Here is a 17,293-nt window from a genome sequence, read left to right on the forward strand (position 1 = left end):
AAAAGCTTCAATAGCTTTATTAGAAAGGGGTTCTAGATTTATAGGCTAAGGTTCTGTTTGTTATTGCATTAGATAATTCTTTAAGATTATATTTAATACTAATTATTATTTTGCTTGAGATTATAATTATATTATTTTGCTTAAGATTATAATTATATATGTATCGAGAAAAATCAATTCAATACAAAATGATTTCAAATAAATAGAACATTTTCCGTGCATAAACATTTTTGTAGCCTCGGAAAATATTTTCCTGTCCTGATTGGACAAAGAACTGATCCTACTCATAATTTGGCTGCATTTGTTGTACTATTTTTCTACTATCTTATCCTAAAACCTAAAAAATACATTTGTTTTAATATTCTTAAAATCTAATTCTATTTTATTCAATTCAAAACATTAATTAAAAATAACTTAATTTTATTTTCCTTAAAACACTATTGCAAAAAGCATTAGAATACTGAACTAGTCGAGCCTCTAAATTTGAATACTATTGGCTCCGTTTGGTTTAAAATTTTAGGTTTTTTGGAAAAGTTTTTTGAAAAAAGTTAAAAAAAAGTTGAATTGGGCGGGTATTACGATGTAAGAATTATAAATTAATAAAATACCCTTTATGTTTATTTATTTACAGAAACACTCCTATAATAAAACATTAAAAGTTAACAAAAACACTTTCAATCAACCCTCAAATACGGACAGTCAGTCACCACCGTTGGAGGGTGGTTGGAGTCATCGATCTAGCCGGTCGTACGTCAATATGGCTTTTTCTGGTTAGATTCACGATGGATTTGGCCGACAAAGGCCAGATCTATGACGGCCAAATCTGGTCGTATTTGCTCGTCAACGATGGCCAACAAACGGTCGTCGTTGATGGTCAACAACGACCGTTTGTTGGCCGTCGTTACCGACTGTTACGGTCAAAGATCTGGCCGTCAACAGTCACATCTTTGGCGTTAGATCTGGCATTTTCCTGCCAGATCTACCGTGGATCTGGCTGAAAAAGGCTAGATCGGCTCACTACCGGCCAAATTCAGCCGATCGTGCGCCATCCTAACAGATTCCGGCCATTTTTCGGCAGTGGTGGCCGGAATCTGGTAAATGTAGATTACTGGGGTGTTTTTGTAATTTAAAAAAAAAATATTTAGAGGTATTTAATTAAATTATCAAATTTAAAGGGTTTAAAAAAAGTTGAATAATATTGGGAGTAGTATTCCCAAAAATCAGAGTTTTTTAGTATTTTACTGTTTATCTTTTTTGGGAATACTAAAAAGTAGTATTCCCAAAACTGAAACAAACGAAGCCATTATTTTCTTAGATATTATAAGGTTATTTAATAATCTTGATTTTGTTTCAATTATACCCTTAACAAATAAAATTTTAGGATATTATTACTCTTGTTCTTAAAACAGTTTACTCAAAATGCCCCAACTACCTTCTGACAACTGCCGGTATTGCCGCCACCGTTAGTCGCCGGCCAATCATCTCAAGCTAGTAATCCGCGCGTTTCCTCTCTCAGCCAGTAATATGCGCTTATCCAATCATCTCACCCCATCTGCGGTTTGGTATTTCAAAATTCAAATTATAGTACAGAATTTGTTTTGTCAAAGTATAGTAAGTTGTAAAATATATAAGAAAAAGGATGTGATAATAAAATTATGTTAAGAAAAATCATAACAAATTTCTAAATAATTAATTAATGATAATTAATATAAAGGTAAAACTTTTAGTTTTGTAAGATGATTCAGATTTTTAATAACAACCAAATAATTTTTAAATACATATTTTTTTGTCTTATCATATATTAATACCCTTTTTTTTTTTTTTTTTTCTTTTTCATCCCCCAGCACAAAAAAATAAAATAAAATCATAACTTTTAGCTTATGCAATAGCTACACAATTCGTATAATGTTTCCCTATATATCTTTTTCAATAAATAATTTATTTTTGGTACTATCCATAAAAAACTGATATATAATTCATAATTATTTTGAAAAATCTTTCGGCCCACACTCATACATATCAATTCATGCTTGTCTTTAGATTTGGAATTGGAGATTCGGTTAAGAAAAATAAAAAAATTATCTGCAATTGATGAAAGAAGCCAGGCGTCTGATCATATCTTTAGCACTCTGCGTCTCAGGATAAAAGACATGAAAAGCATGATCCTCTCCCTCCACTTCGAACAACTCAACTTCTCCTTCAAACCCACTTTCCTTCACTGCATCAACATACCAAATACCTCTATCTCTTAGCGAATCCTTCCCGGCAACACAAACCAGCAACCTTGAACACCCAAGTTTGGCCAAACTCGGCTTCCCTGGACCAACCGGATTCACCATCTCATTATCAATACCTCCAGACGCTGATGGATAAACAAACTCCCAAACCAAACATGAAAAACTCTTCTCATGATTATCACTAGGCTCTGATCCAATCGGCCTTGAGCCCCAAAAATAAGGATGTGAAAGAATAGCTCCTGCAATCTTTACATCGTTAGGCAAACTCTCCACACCCGCCTGCATAGCTATGTTATGCGCTATATTGCCGCCCGCACTGTCACCACCGATAAAGACTCGATCAAAATCGCCATATTTTAGCAACCACGGCTCTTTGTTGGGATCCTCGGCGATCTTATGGGATGTGACCCATTGAAGAGCTGCCCAGCTGTCTTGATATGCGGCAGGAAGAGGGTGTTCTGGGGCTAGCCGATATTCTACTGAGACTGCAACGACTTGAGATTGAGAGACTAGAGCATTGAGGTATCTGTGGTCGAGGAATGAAAAGGAGGATTCAATGCAAAAGCCACCGCCGTGAAAGTAGACCAAAATGGGGCATTTTTTATCCGATTGGGTGAGCTTCGGGAGGTAAAGGCGAGCTGATATGACAGGGTTATGGGAAATGGTTATGTCTTTTGATGAGACTCCGGTTTCTGGATCTTGGTCAGGTGATGAAGGGACATAAGGTGAGCCTACTGGACGCTCTACGGAGCCATCTTTGTAGACTCTGACCAGTGGAAGGAGCTCCTTGGTAACTTCTTTGACTGTGGAAAGCCATTGAAGAAGATACAGGAAGAGATGATGTGTGAAGTAATTAAGAAGGAGTTAAACGAGAAAGGGCGGTGGGAATTGATCAGAGGAGAGCTACGCACGCAGTCATGTAAAATTTTATTAGAAAATATTGCAAACTTCGAGACCAAGTCAGATTGGTGACGAAATTGGTTTGATTTGATTTGATATGATGAAGAGATAAGTTCTTCATGCATAGTTGATAATAAAAATGAATAGTAGTATACCAATAATTCTCTCCTATACGCTGTCTCTCACAGTCTTGACATGGTGGAGCGGGCCCAAAAGCTTAGTTCTAAAACCCAATCCTAAGATCGGTCCTTGAGAGGACCGGACCTAAGAGGTCTGATCTCGTAAAGAGACGGGCTCGGGTCCTCCATTGGGCCCTCCTCCAAGGCCTGGGCCTGGGTCTAATTTTTTTTATATTTTTTCAATGTAGTCCTTTGTCAAATTACATAAAACTCTCTGTTAATTTTAAAATAAATATAAATTACGAGGGTTAAAATAAAATTTTACAAAATTTATAAAAAGAAAAATCTTCCAGGTCTAAAAAATTTATAAAATTTATAAATTTTATCCCAAAAAAATACTAAAAACCCCCTATAAAATGTCGTTTTGCCCCCAAAATATAAAAAAATTGAGAGGAAAAAATGAAATTATCCAAGGCCCATGGGACCAGTCCAGACCAGGCCTAAGGCCTGGTCCGGGTCCTGGTTTTTCTCATGGGTCCCAGGCCCGCAAGGGACCGGTCCCTTGGTCCCTTGCCCACCTGTATGACATGGTAACTTACAATTAGTCAGTTTACAAAGGGTTTTACATGACCCTACTAATTAATTACAAACTGACCAATTGTGAACTAGCACATCAAGGTTGTAAGAGAAAATTTATGAGAAATGGTTATTGGTGTAGTATTATTCTAATAAAAATATCGAGGGTCAGTTTGGTTAGTTATTTAGAATAGCATTTTTTTAAATATTATTTTTGAAAAATATGATAAAATTATGAGAAGTTTTTAGTATATTTCTTATTAGCATTTTTTGAAAATATTTAGATTATTTTAACTCCTTAGGTTTGTTAATTTAACTAAACACCCCTCATAATAAAAGGTTATAAATTGACAAAAACACCCCCACCCACCTACATATTGCTGGCAGCCAGCCACCACCGTCGGAAGGTAGCCAGAATTTTTCGAAATTGCGGACTACCTACTGGATTTAGATGGTCATACACTGATCTAGCTTTTTTCGACCAGATCTACGACCACATATCTGGCCGTTGATGGCCGAATCTGGTCATTGTTGACGACCATATCTTGCTCGTCGTTTCACCATCATTTAACTGTCAACGACGGTCAACATATGGTTGTCGTTAACAACCAAATCTTTGGTCGTAGATCTGGTCGTTTCTAGCTAGATCCATGGTGGATCTGGCCGGAAACGACCAGATCTATGACCGAAGATTTGGTTGTTGACCACAACTGTGGATTTGGCTAGAAATAGACATATCGGTGCACTACCAGATCAAGCTGATCGTGCGTCCTTACGACGGCGACAGTGGCTGTTGGCGGGTAATAATGGCTTGAGTGGGTGGGGGTGTTTTTGTTAATTTTAAAACTTTTATTGAGAAAAGTAATTGTTAAAGTTTTGAGTTGAATATAATATGATTGAATTTTGAAGAGAATTGAGAATATTAAAACAAATGTGTATTTGGATAGGATTGTGGTATTTGAATAAAACAAACGGATAATACTTTGAATTATTTTTATCAGTAAACGACATTTTCCCACCCAAGGTTTGGTCTAAAGATACTTTGTCACACAAAAAGTTTCAAAACGACACTTTTCACCCAAAGGTCAAATCTGTTAGTAAAATCCATTCTAAAAAAGGGAAGGGTGGTCAAAAATCCATTCTAAAGAAGGAAAGGATGGTCAAATTACATGAAGCCACAAAAATGAAAATTTAAAATTCGAAATCTCTTTAGTATTCAAGGTTGTGATTGTGGTTGTCGTGATTGTACACATAGAAAATGGTGAGAAGTCGTTGTGGTAGTGGTGAGTTGTTGAAGGTAGATCGGAGATGTGGTGGTTGTGGTGGCTGCTATAGCAGATCTAAGATGTGGTGATTGTGAAAGGTAATATAAGGTGTGGTGAGAAGTTGTTGTGGTAGTGATGGCAATGGGCCGGGACTGAGTACTCTTTGGCCTAAGCGCAAGCCCGACCTCATGACAAAGGCCCAATCTCGGCTCGAGCCCATCACGGGTATGGCAAGTAAAGTACAAGCCCGGCCCGATGGGCTTTTTGTAACCTCAAGCCCGACCCAAGCCTACCCATTTTTATAATGTGAAATTTTAAATATTAATAAATTTCAATTTTTTTTATATTTTTAATTCTAGCAACAATTTTTAAATATTAATTTAACTTTGAATCTCACCAAATATATAAATAACTTTCATAAAGTGCATCCATCCATCCATGTAGGGTTTGGGAAAAATGAGTATATATATGTAGGATAATCTTGTAATTAAATATACAGTATAAGGGTAATTTACTATAATTAATACTAAAATTGTCAGGCTAGACTAGGTCAGGCCGAGCCTGAAGACATACCCAAGCCCAGCCTGTACCCGAGGTTGGGCCTTAAAATCAAGTCCAGGCCCAAGCCCAAGCCCAAGCCCAAGCCTGCGAACATCGAGTAAAGCTCGACCTTTTCGGGATGGGCCAGGTCGAGTACCTGAAAATATCATGCCCATTGCCATCTCTATGTTGTGGCAGTATATCGGACGTGTGGTGGTTGTGGTGGCTACTATGGTAGATATGAGGGGTGGTGGTGGTTGGCTGTGGAAGTTGTGTTGCGATAGTGTTGAGGTGTCAAAGGCAGGAGTGGGGTTGTAAGGTGGAGAGCGGCACAATTGTTAGAGAGGAATCGCAGTAGTAAGGCAGTTGCGCGGCATGACTATTAGAGCTAGAAAAGAGAGGCAACATCGCGGAGGATGCGTGTAGGCGATGACAACGATATAGACATGCGCAATCGATCACAACCGATTGCGGTTTGGCGGTGTGGCTGCCTAGCAGAAGGCTTCAGAAGGGAGTGTCTTGGCTGCGGCTTGAACAATGGCGAATGACTGTAGATGTGCCTTTGTGGTCCCCAGCCGCTCGATGTAGAAGCGTTTGAAACAGAAAGTGACGCAGCAACTGTGAACTATGTCGATGTCTCTACAACAAATAGTAAAGGGTATTTTCGTTTTTACATGAATATATAGTGTAGTTAACAGATTTTACTAATAGATCTGGCCTATGAGTGGGAAAGTGTCGTTTTGAAACTTTTCAGGTGGGGAAGTGTCTTTAGGCCAAACTTTGGGTTGGAAAATGTCGTTTACTCTATTTTTAATTACGTCAAATTAAAGTTCTCTCAATTGATAATAAATCATATATATTTCAAAGAAAATTGAAGTATACAACTATACATAATTGTTAAGTATGTAATATTAAATAGTTTTTTTATTTTTTTTATTTTAGGTCTCCATGAACTGGAGTAAATAAAATGAATAATTGAGACACTCTCTCATCGCATATAATAACATAGTCAAAATTGGAAACAGCTGAAGTTGCAATCTTTGACCAGATTAGTTTTCTAAAGGATAATATATACAAAGTAAACCACTTTTCCCACTCAAATAAGGGCCCATGACACTTTCCCACCCAAGCTTTGAAACAATATAGCTTTACTATCCAAATGTTATACTCCATTAATAATTTAAGTTAAATACAATGATATTCATTGTGAAGACGAAAATACCCCCACCAAAATTCAACAGCCAATCGTCAGCCATTGCAAATCAAAGTTTCAGGTGCCTTAACCCAAATTCTGATGTCGAAAATCGACCATGTCATCACCATTCAATTCATCGGCATCCCCCACCAAAACCCTTTTCACCCCCACCTACAATCACTCCTCAATCATTGAAAGTCAGGGACGAAACTCTTTGGGGCAATCTATCAAGCAGTTGTTGTGGCTCGAAATAGGCAAAACAAACTGCAATCACCGACCAGAAGAACAACCCAAAAATACAACCACAAACAATTACAATCACTTAACCCAAAAAAAACAACCAAATCGAAGCCAAATCAACTGATAAAAACAACTCAATTGTAGCGATAGGCAATGAGTCTTAGTCGGCGTTTGACAAGTTACCAGAAGCCAAGGTAAGAGGGGCTTTGTAGAGTGGAGGTTGGTGGATCAAATAGTGGCAAACGATTGAACATTCATCGTCAAAATCAGTCGAAAATTAGCCAAGAACAAGAAACCTTAGCTTTGCGGTGGCCGACAATCAACAAGAAATCAAGTGTCGAAGTGAGAGGGGTTTTCTAGAGAAGAGACCGGATGTTCAAATAGTGGCGACGGAGAGAATTTTAGCTACCGAAATTGGCTTAGAACAGCAAGATTGAAGCTTTGAGATCGCGCGAAGAAGTAGTGGCCGGCAGCCAGTGAATGAAACGTGCAATGGATGAGTGTGATAGTGGGTTTTGGAAAGGGCGATGAAAGGATTATGTCATTCTTAAGGAAGTGTTGAGGAGGTTCAGTGGTGTCGGAATCCGACCAAAATGGCCAAAATCGATGGTCGTATGACAAAAGTTAGGTCATTGGTAACGGAGCACAAAAGGTTGACAGTCGCAAAAGGAGAAAAACAAATTGATGTTTATTGACCATCTTTGTAATAGTTGTTTTATACTACTATACTCATAAAAACACATATAATAAAATACTGGTACATTAATAAAAGTAGTTGGGCCCAAAAATTTTCTTTCATTTAATATACACATTCTTTACACAAAGTCAGTATCATTTACAAAAGTTCTCAAAAATGTGGTGGACAGTATAACTACTCCTCCTCGCCCTCATCCGCCGACATCCATCTGACTACGTCCTCACCTGGAACCTGTAAAAGCATAGAAAAACAACGGGGTGAGCAAAATAATGCTCAGTAAGTAAATCCTCTATTCGTCTATCCTCATAACTCTTTCTCTTAATTCTTTCTTTACTCTCTTCTCTTCTCATTTTTGTTCCCTTTCTGTTTCTGTTTCTCATACTTTTTTCCATATACTCTCTGGTGTATGTCACGGCCTCATCTTACCGGAGGCCCGGCTGGGGACTCAACTCACTATTCGTGACTCTACTCATTTTCTCTTCCTATTCTTTCTATTTCTCTGTTTTCCCATTCTACTCATGGGAATGTCATGGCCTCATCTTACCGAAGGCACGACCGGGAACTCTCTCGCTCTACATGATTTCTACTCATTTTCTCTTTATGTACTGATTGGATTCGATTATGCATGGATTCAGAACCTTTGGCCATGTGAGTGTACATGCTTTCTCTCAATCTCTCAAATGTCACGACCCCTTCTTACAAGAGGCACGGTTGGAACCTCATGTTCCACTCTGCGTGACGGTCACGACTAGGGATCACAAAGCACCCACTCTCGTGACTTTACTCCTCGCTCACGGGTTCCCCATTGCACAACCTTCTATATTCTCTTCTTTAGCTCTTAGAGTAGTTTAAGCACAAAAGTCTATACTCTTTCTCAAGCTAATACTCATAGTGTAGAAATTCTCTACTTTTTCTCAAGCTACTTCTTAATGCACAATTAATGCATATGGATGGTTCATGCTCATTAATGCACTTAGAAAATTCCAATATGCAATGTTGCAAGAATTAAGGTTCATAACTCATTCTCAAACTTCTCTTAGGTATTTCATCAAATAATTTATGTGCATACAAAAACTCTTCTCTAACTACAACTCTATTTCTCTTTTCAACCATCCAAAATGGGAAGAAGCTCTCTTCTATGGACATAATTCCTATCATAGAAGAACACTCCCAAAATGTTTACTCAATCTCCTCCAACTTCATCTGAAACTCATCACACATCACACTTCTCATAAAGGAAATGTATCCAACAAACTCAACATAAATACTCATCTCAATTCAATTTCTCAACAAGTAGACATATATCTCTACTCAATTTCTCAATAAGCATCATATGTACATGCATAAAGAAATCTCTACTCAAGGATTTCTCAAAATTTAGCTTGAGTTGGATTTACTTACCTTGTGATAGTGTGATTCCACTAGCCCTTCTCTTTTCCTTTGGGAGATGTCTTTTCTCTACACTTTTAAACAATAACACAATAAGACTTTAACACCTTTATAGCTAAATTTCACATCTAGAATAAAGGTCCTTACCTTAGGATGCCTTAAATCACCCCTCTACCCAAAAAACTACTCAAAAGCCCTTTAAAATCCTTGAAGGATTGGATGGAAAGTAGAGAGAAAATGGTGAATGAGTATGGCGGTGGAAGAAGAAGAAGAATGAAAGGGTTTCTAAGACTTAACCCTTATTAACTCATATTATACACCTCCTTTCCCATTTTGCCCTTACCCTTTCTTAGAAATTCCATTCTTGTCCTTTGATTCATTACACTCACACCCCCAATACTAACACATTCTCCATGAAATTTCCTTGCATTTCACTCCCCACTTTTCCTACTAATTAGGGATAGAATGGTCATTGTGGCCCAAAGGAAGAATTCTCTAGAAAGTTAATAAACATTTTGTCAGGCCCTTCGCCTCGGCGAAAACTTACAGAACCTACCCGTGGGTTGTAGCACCTCATCGCCGCGGCGAAGCTTCTTCTTCGCCCTAGCGAAGCCCGTAACACCAAAATTTCACCAAGTCTTTACAATTTCAGGGCAACCACTCAACCAAACCAATACTTCCATTCAACCAAGGGTCAACCAAACCATAGTAACAACAAACCAACTCAAATGAGAACAAATCAATAAACATTCAAGTAATACAATGCAATTAAACTATGTACCTCAAGTGGGGCGTTACAATTCTCTCCCCCTTAAAAGAATTTTGTACCCGAAATTCACACAAACAACTTCGGGTAACGATCCTGCATGTCTTGTTCTACCTCCCATGTGGCCTCTTCGACTTTATGGTTTCTCCAAAGGACTTTCACTAACAGAATACTCTTATTGTGAAGTTCTTTAATCCTTCGGTCTAAAATCTAAACTGGGCGCTCTTCATACACAAAATTCTCTTCTAAGGCAATGTCCTCTATACTTAAGATATGAGAGGGATCACTTACGTACTTCCAAAGCATCGAGACATGAAAAACATCATGCACCTTGTCCATGCTAGGTGGTAGTGCCAATCTGTAGGCCACCTTTCCCACTCGCTGCAATACTTCAAATGGAGCTATGTATCTCGGTGCCAACTTCCCTTTGCTTCCGAAGCGCATTACCCACTTATAGGGGGAAACTCTTAACAATACTTTGTCACCCACTCAGAACTCTACATCTTTTCTCTTGAGATCAGCATAACTTTTCTGTCTATCTTGGGCTTGCTTCATTCTGTTTCTAATTAACTTTACATCCTCTATCATCTTTTGAGTTATTTCTGGCCTAAGAACTGTACTAAACTAATCCTTTTCACCTATCTCATCCCAATATAGGGGAGACCTACATCGTCTACCATATAAAGTCTCGTAAGACGCCATCTTAATTGTAGACTGGTAACTGTTATTGTAGGCAAACTCCACTAAGGGTAACATCTCATGTCAGGATACTTTATAATCCATACAACAAGCTCTCAACATATCTTCAAGCACTTGATTCATTCTCTCTGTTTGGCCATCTGTCTGAGGATGGTAGGCGGTGCTAAATGCTAAACGAGTACCCAAATTCTTCTATAAACTCATCCAGAAAACTGAAACAAATATGGAATCTCTATTTGACACTATTGTCTTGGGCACTCCATACAACCTGACTATCTCCTTCATATAAATCTGAGTCAACTGATCTGTAGTAGTGCTTTCCTTTATTGGAAGGAAATTGGCTGACTTGGATAGTCTATCCACAATCACCCATATAGCATTATATCCTTTCTGAACTCTAGGGAGACCTGTGATAAAATCCATCGAAATGCTCTCCCATTTCCACTCTGGAATACTAAGCGGCTGAAGCAACCCTGATGGCCTTTGATGTTCTGCTTTCACCTGTTGGCAAACCAGGCACTTAGCTACAAATTCCGCAATATCTTTCTTCAAACCTGGCCACCAATAGCCTTTCTTTAAATCTTGATACATCTTGGTTGCTCCAGGATGAGCAGTGTATGGTGTGTCATGAGCCTTTGTAAGAATTTTCTTCTTCAACTCATCACTTGGAGGAATACACAACCTATTTCTGAAATAGAGGACACCATCCTTTAAATAAAACTCTGATGTCTTGCCCTCATACACTTGCTGAACTATTCTTTAACACCACTCATCGGCTACTTGCTTTTCTTTAACTTCCTCCAGTAAAGTAGACTGGATCTCTAAACTGGCAATCCATCCCTTAATTACTTCAATCTGCTCTCTACACAACTCTGCTAATAACTCTTCCTGCTTAGTGAGTCGGGACAAATAAGCTTTTCTAATCAAGGCATCAGCTACTACATTGGCTTTTCCCGGTTGATACTTGATCTCACACTCATAATCTTTAACCAGCTCCAACCACCTTCTCTGTCTCATATTCAACTCCTTCTAAGTGAAGAAGTACTTTAAACTCTTATGGTCGGTGTAGATATTACTTTTGGCACCATAAAGGTAATGCCTCCAAATCTTTAATACGAAGACCACGGCTGCCAACTCTAAGTCATGCACAGGGTATCTCGTCTCATACTCTTTCAATTGCCGAGAGGCATATGCTATCACCCTACCTAACTGCATTAACACAGCACCAAGTCCTTGCAAAGAGGCATCTGTATAAATGTCATAATCTACACCCTCCTGTGGTAACACTAACACGAGAGCTTTCGTTAACCTCTTCTTCAACTCTTGGAAACTCTCCTCACATGCTTCTGACCATGTAAAAGGAGTTCTCTATTTGATAAGAGCTGTCAACGGTTTAGCCAATTGGGTGAACCCTGCTATAAATCGCCGGTAGTAACCTACTAGGCCCAAGAAACTTCTGACCTCTTTTACTGTCTTCGGCCTCTGCCACTCAAGAATTGCCTTGACTTTACTCGGATCTACTGAAATCCCTTCCTTAGACACAGTATGGCCCAGAAATAGTACTTGATCAAGCCAGAATTCACACTTGGAAAACTTAGCATACAGCTTCTTTTCCCTCAATCTTTGCAACACTAATCTTAAGTGCTCCTCATACTCTTCTCTCGACTTAGAATAAACCATGATATCATCTATGAAAACCACTATGAATTTATCCAAACAATCATGGAATACCCGGTTCATCAAGTCCATAAAAACAGTTGTGGCATTAGTCAAACCAAAAGGCATCACTACAAATTCATAATGCCCATAACTTGTACGAAAAGCAGTCTTTGCTATATCTTGCTCGGCCACTCTTACTTGATGGTACCCTAACCTCAAATCAATTTTAGAGAACACTGCTACTCCTTTCAACTGATCAAACAGATCATCAATACAGGGTAGCGGGTACTTATTCTTCATTGTTACTTTATTCAGCTCTCTATAGTCTATACACATCCGCAGTGACCCAGCTTTCTTCTTCACAAACAAAATTGGAGCTCCCTAGGGAGAATGACTCGGTCGGATAAAGTCTTTATCTAAAAGTTCTTGAAGTTGCTTTTTTAATTCTTGAAGTTTGGCTGGGGCCATTCGATAAGGGGCTTTAGATATTGGTGTTGTTCCTGGTGCTAGTTCAATACTAAACTCAACCTCCTTTTCTGGGGGTAAACCCGGTAACTCTTCCGGAAACACATCTAAAAAATCTCGAATTACTGGCACCCTCTGAATCTCTGACTGAGGAATATCACCACTCTGTACTACATGTGCAATATACCCTAAACACTCATTTCTTAACATCTTTCTAGCTTTCATGCTACTAATCAACATGCTTAACTGATGACCCTCTCCAAAGCTAAACTTGTCTCCATTATCAAGATTAAATCTCGCTTTCTTTTTCCGACAATCACTACTCCATTCCTCCTTATGAAATCCATGCCCAATATTACATCAAAGTCGGGCATATCAAACACTATTAGATCCACTACTAATTCTCATCCATGGATCACTACCGACTCTCCAGATAACACCTCATGGGTCACAACACTAACCCCATCGGGTTACTCTATCTTAATGGGTTGATTCACTCTAATAGGTTTCAAACCTAATCTCTCTATCATCCCATAAGATATAAATGAATGAGTGGCTCTAGAATCAATTAAAGCATATAAAGGAATAGCATGGAATAATAACTGATCAGTTACAGCTGATGAACTGGCCTCTACTTCACCTTTGCCACTGTAAACACTCTGACACTAGTACCTTTAGAACTCTGAGCTGCTAATGGGAGAGGAGCTTTACAATCCCTCCTCAAGTGCCCTGGCTGCCGGCACCGATAACACACGTTCTAGTTGAGTGATTGCCCTAGAATTTGTAAAGGCTTGACGAATTTTTGTGTTACAGCCTTCGTCGGGGCGAAGAAAAAGCTTCGCCGCGGCGATGAGGTGCTGCAACCCACGGGTAGATTCTATAAGTTTTCACTGGGGCGAAGAAGAAGCTTCACCGTGGCGAAAAGCCTAACAAAATGTTTATTAAGTTTCTAGAGAATTCTTCCTTTAGGTCACAATGACCATTCTACCCCTAATTAGCAGGAAAAGTGGGGAGTGAAATGCAAAAAAATTGCATAGAGAATAGTTTAAATGGGGGTGCATTTGCAAATAATTAAAAGGGCAAAGGTGAAATTTCTAAGAAAGAGTAAGGGTAAAATGGGAAAGAAGGTGTAAAATATGAGTAAATAAGGGTTAAGTCTTAGAAACCCTTTCATTCTTCTTCTCCCACCGCCATACTCATTCACCATTTTCTCTCTACTTTCCATCCAATCCTTCAAGGATTTTAAAGGGCTTTTGAGTAGTTTTTGGGTAGAGAGGTGATTTAAGGCATCCTAAGGTAAGGGCCTTTATTCTAGATGTGAAATTTAGCTATAAAGGTGTTAAAATCTTATTGTGTTATTGTTCAAAAATGTAGAGAAAAGATATCTCCCAAAGGAAAAGAGAAGTGCTAGTGGAATCACACCATCACAAGGTAAGTAAATCCAACTCAAGCTAAAGTTTAAGAAATCCATGAGTAGAGATTTCTTTATGCATGTATAAATGATGCTTATAGAGATATATGTTTGTTTGTTGAGAAATTGAGTTGGGATGAGTATTCTTGTTGTGTTGTTGGATACATTTCTTTTATGGGAAGTGTTGATGTGTAATGAGTTTGAGATGAAGTTGGAGGAAATTGAGTAGATATATTGGGGAGTGTTCTTCTATGATAGGAATTATATCCATAGAAGGGAGTTTCTTCCCATTTTGGATGGTTACAAAGAGAAAGAGAATTGTAGTTAGAGAAGAGTTTTTGTATGCACATGAGTTATTTGATGAAATGCTTAAGAGAAGTTTGAGAATGAGTTATGAACCTTAATTCTTGCAACATTGCATATTGGCATTTCCTAAGTGCATTAATGAGTATGAACCATCCATATGCATTAATTGTGCATTAATGAGTATGAACCATCCATATGCATTAATTGTGCATTAAGAAGTAGCTTCAGAAAGAGTAGAGAATTTCTACACTGTGAGTATTAGCTTGAGAAAGAGTAGAGATCTTTGTGCTTAAACTACTGTAAGAGCTAAAGAAGATAATAGAGTAGGTTGTGCGATGGGGAACTTGTGAGTGATGAGTTAAGTCACGAGAGTGGGTGCTTTGTGATCCCCAGTCATGCCTCTGGTCAGATGAGGCTGTGACCGTCATGAAGAGTGGAACATGAGGTTCCAGCCATGCCTCCGGTCAGAAGGGGCCGTGACATTCGAGAGATAGATAGATAGATAGAAAGAATGTACACTCACATGGCCAAGGGTTCTGAATCCATGCATAATCGAATCCGATCGGTACAAAAAATGAGTAGAAGTCATGAGAGTGGGTGCTTTGTGATCCCCAGCCGTGCCTCTGGTAAGATGAGGCCGCGACAAGAAATAGAAAGAACAGAAAGAGAAAATGAGTAGAAGTCACATAGAGCGGGAGAGTTTCCAACCGTGCCTCCGGTAAGATGAGGCTGTGACATTCCCATGAGTAGAATGGGAAACAGAGAAATAGAAAGAACAGAAAGAGAAAATAAGTAGAGTCACGAAGAGTGGGTTGAGTCCCCAGCCGTGCCTCTGGTAAGATAAGGCCGTGACATACACCAGAAAGTGTACAGAAAAGAGTATGAGAAATAGAAAGAGAAAGAGAAAGAGAAAGAGAAAGAGAAAGAGAAAGAGAAAGAGAATAGAAATGAGAAAAGAAGAGTGTAAGGAAAGAATTAAGAGAAAGAGTTACGCGGATAGACAAGTAGAAGATTTACTTACTGAGCATTATTTTGCTCACCCTGTTGTTTTTCTATGCTTTTGCAGGTTCCAGGTGAGGATGCAGTCGGATGGATGTCGGCAGGCGAGGAGTAGTTACACTGTCCACCACATTTTTGAGAACTTTTGCAAATGATACTGACTTTGTGTAAAGAATGTGTATATTAAATGAAAGAAAATTTTTGGGCCCAACTACTTTTATTAATGTACTAGTATTTTATTATATGTGTTTTTATGAGTATAGTAGTATAAAGCAGCTATTACATTTTTGGTATCAGAGCAGAGATTTTGGGATTTGACAGTGTACTATTCTCATTGCCACGACGTCCGATAGCCGACTGTGTGAGTTAATTCTTTCCTTACTGTGAGTCTTTCTCAAATTGATCAAATGTGGTTGTTTTGTAGATAAGGCGTGGCGCCCGAAATCGTGGTAAAGGTGTGATGAATGAGGGAGAAACTTCTAACCCACCAGAATCTAAGCCTCCTCCCTTGGATGAAGCTAGAATTCGGGGAATTATACAGCAAGTTATGGCAGAAAGCCAAGGGAGAGTTGAGACCCCCGTGCAAGTACCACTGACTACTAATGTCAGAAGAGAACAACCGGTACCTCCCCAATACAGAATAAAGTTGAACCAATTTATGGTCTCCCCAGTCAACATCAACCCTCAGAGTTTAAGGGTACTATGGACCCAGTAATAGCAGAAGAATGGTTTAGGTCCGTAGAGCGTACAACAGGTTTATTCCCCATGACGGACCGGGAGAAGATCTGATATGCGAGTTTCTTATTTCGGGGTGATGCCCGAATTTGGTGGGAATTAATAGAAGATACTTGTGATGTTGCAGTAATGATCTGGGAAGAATCCAGGCGAGAGTTTGAGGCCGAGTATAGAACAGAGGACTGAGTTCATGAGAAGGTCCAAGAGTTTATTGGTTTGCAGCAGGGGTCCAATACAGTTAAAGAGTATTCAGTGAGATTCAATGCCCTTGCCAGATTTGCACCAGGAATTGTTAGTACTCCGGTATTGAGGAGAGATAAATTTGTACATGGGTTGAAACCAGAGATAGCCTGGGACATAATGGCGGGTGCCAATCCCCCACAAACTTATAGTGAGGCCTTGAGACGAGCAATGAGGGCGGAGATATTTAAGAACAAGATCACCCCAGTAGGTCCCTCAATGAAAGATTGAGTGAACCACCCTCTGTCCCACAGAGAGAAAAAGTTGAGGGTGGAAAGAGCAAAGAAATGAAGAGTAATAAAAAGAAATTTCAACTTAGACAGAATAGAAGGGATTGGAGGAGTAAACGACCTCGGACAGAAGGGTTTCCCCCTTGTCCTAAATGTGGGAAGAACCCCTCAGGAGAGTGTTTGAGAGCCCAAAACATGTGTTATCGGTGCCAGCAGCCAAGGTACTTGAGGAAGGATTGTAAAGCTCCTCTTCCATCAATAGCTCAAAGTTCTAGAGGTACTAGTGCCAGAGTGTTTACATTGGCACAAGGTGAAGCAGAGGCCAGTCCACCAGCTATAACTGGTCAGTTATTATTCCATGTTATTCCTTTATATGCTTTAATTGATTCTGGAGCCACTCATTCATTTATATCTTATGGGATGATAGAGAGATTAGGTTTGAAACCTATTAGAGTGAATCAACCCATTAAGATAGAGTTACCTGATACGGTTAGTGTTATGACCCATGAGGTGTTATCAGGAGAGTCGTTAGTGATCCATGGACGAGAATTAGCAGTAGATCTAATAGTGTTTGATATGCCCGACTTTGATGTAATATTGGGCATGGATTTCCTAGGGAGGAATG

At 39.0% G+C, this 17,293-nt stretch overlaps 1 protein-coding gene across 1 annotated transcript; it reads right to left on the reverse strand.

The window, feature by feature from the left end:
* Positions 1–2,078: 2,078 nt before the first annotated feature.
* On the reverse strand, positions 2,079–3,101 carry LOC116142694 (2-hydroxyisoflavanone dehydratase-like; the record flags this gene model as incomplete). Its single annotated transcript, XM_031428112.1, has 1 exon — positions 2,079–3,101. A coding segment is annotated over one exon (1,023 nt), but the record flags the coding sequence as incomplete, so codon positions are not given.
* Positions 3,102–17,293: the final 14,192 nt, after the last annotated feature.

Source organism: Pistacia vera, unplaced genomic scaffold (assembly GCF_008641045.1).
Source record: "Pistacia vera cultivar Batoury unplaced genomic scaffold, PisVer_v2 Contig1130, whole genome shotgun sequence".
Lineage (NCBI taxonomy): Eukaryota > Viridiplantae > Streptophyta > Magnoliopsida > Sapindales > Anacardiaceae > Pistacia > Pistacia vera.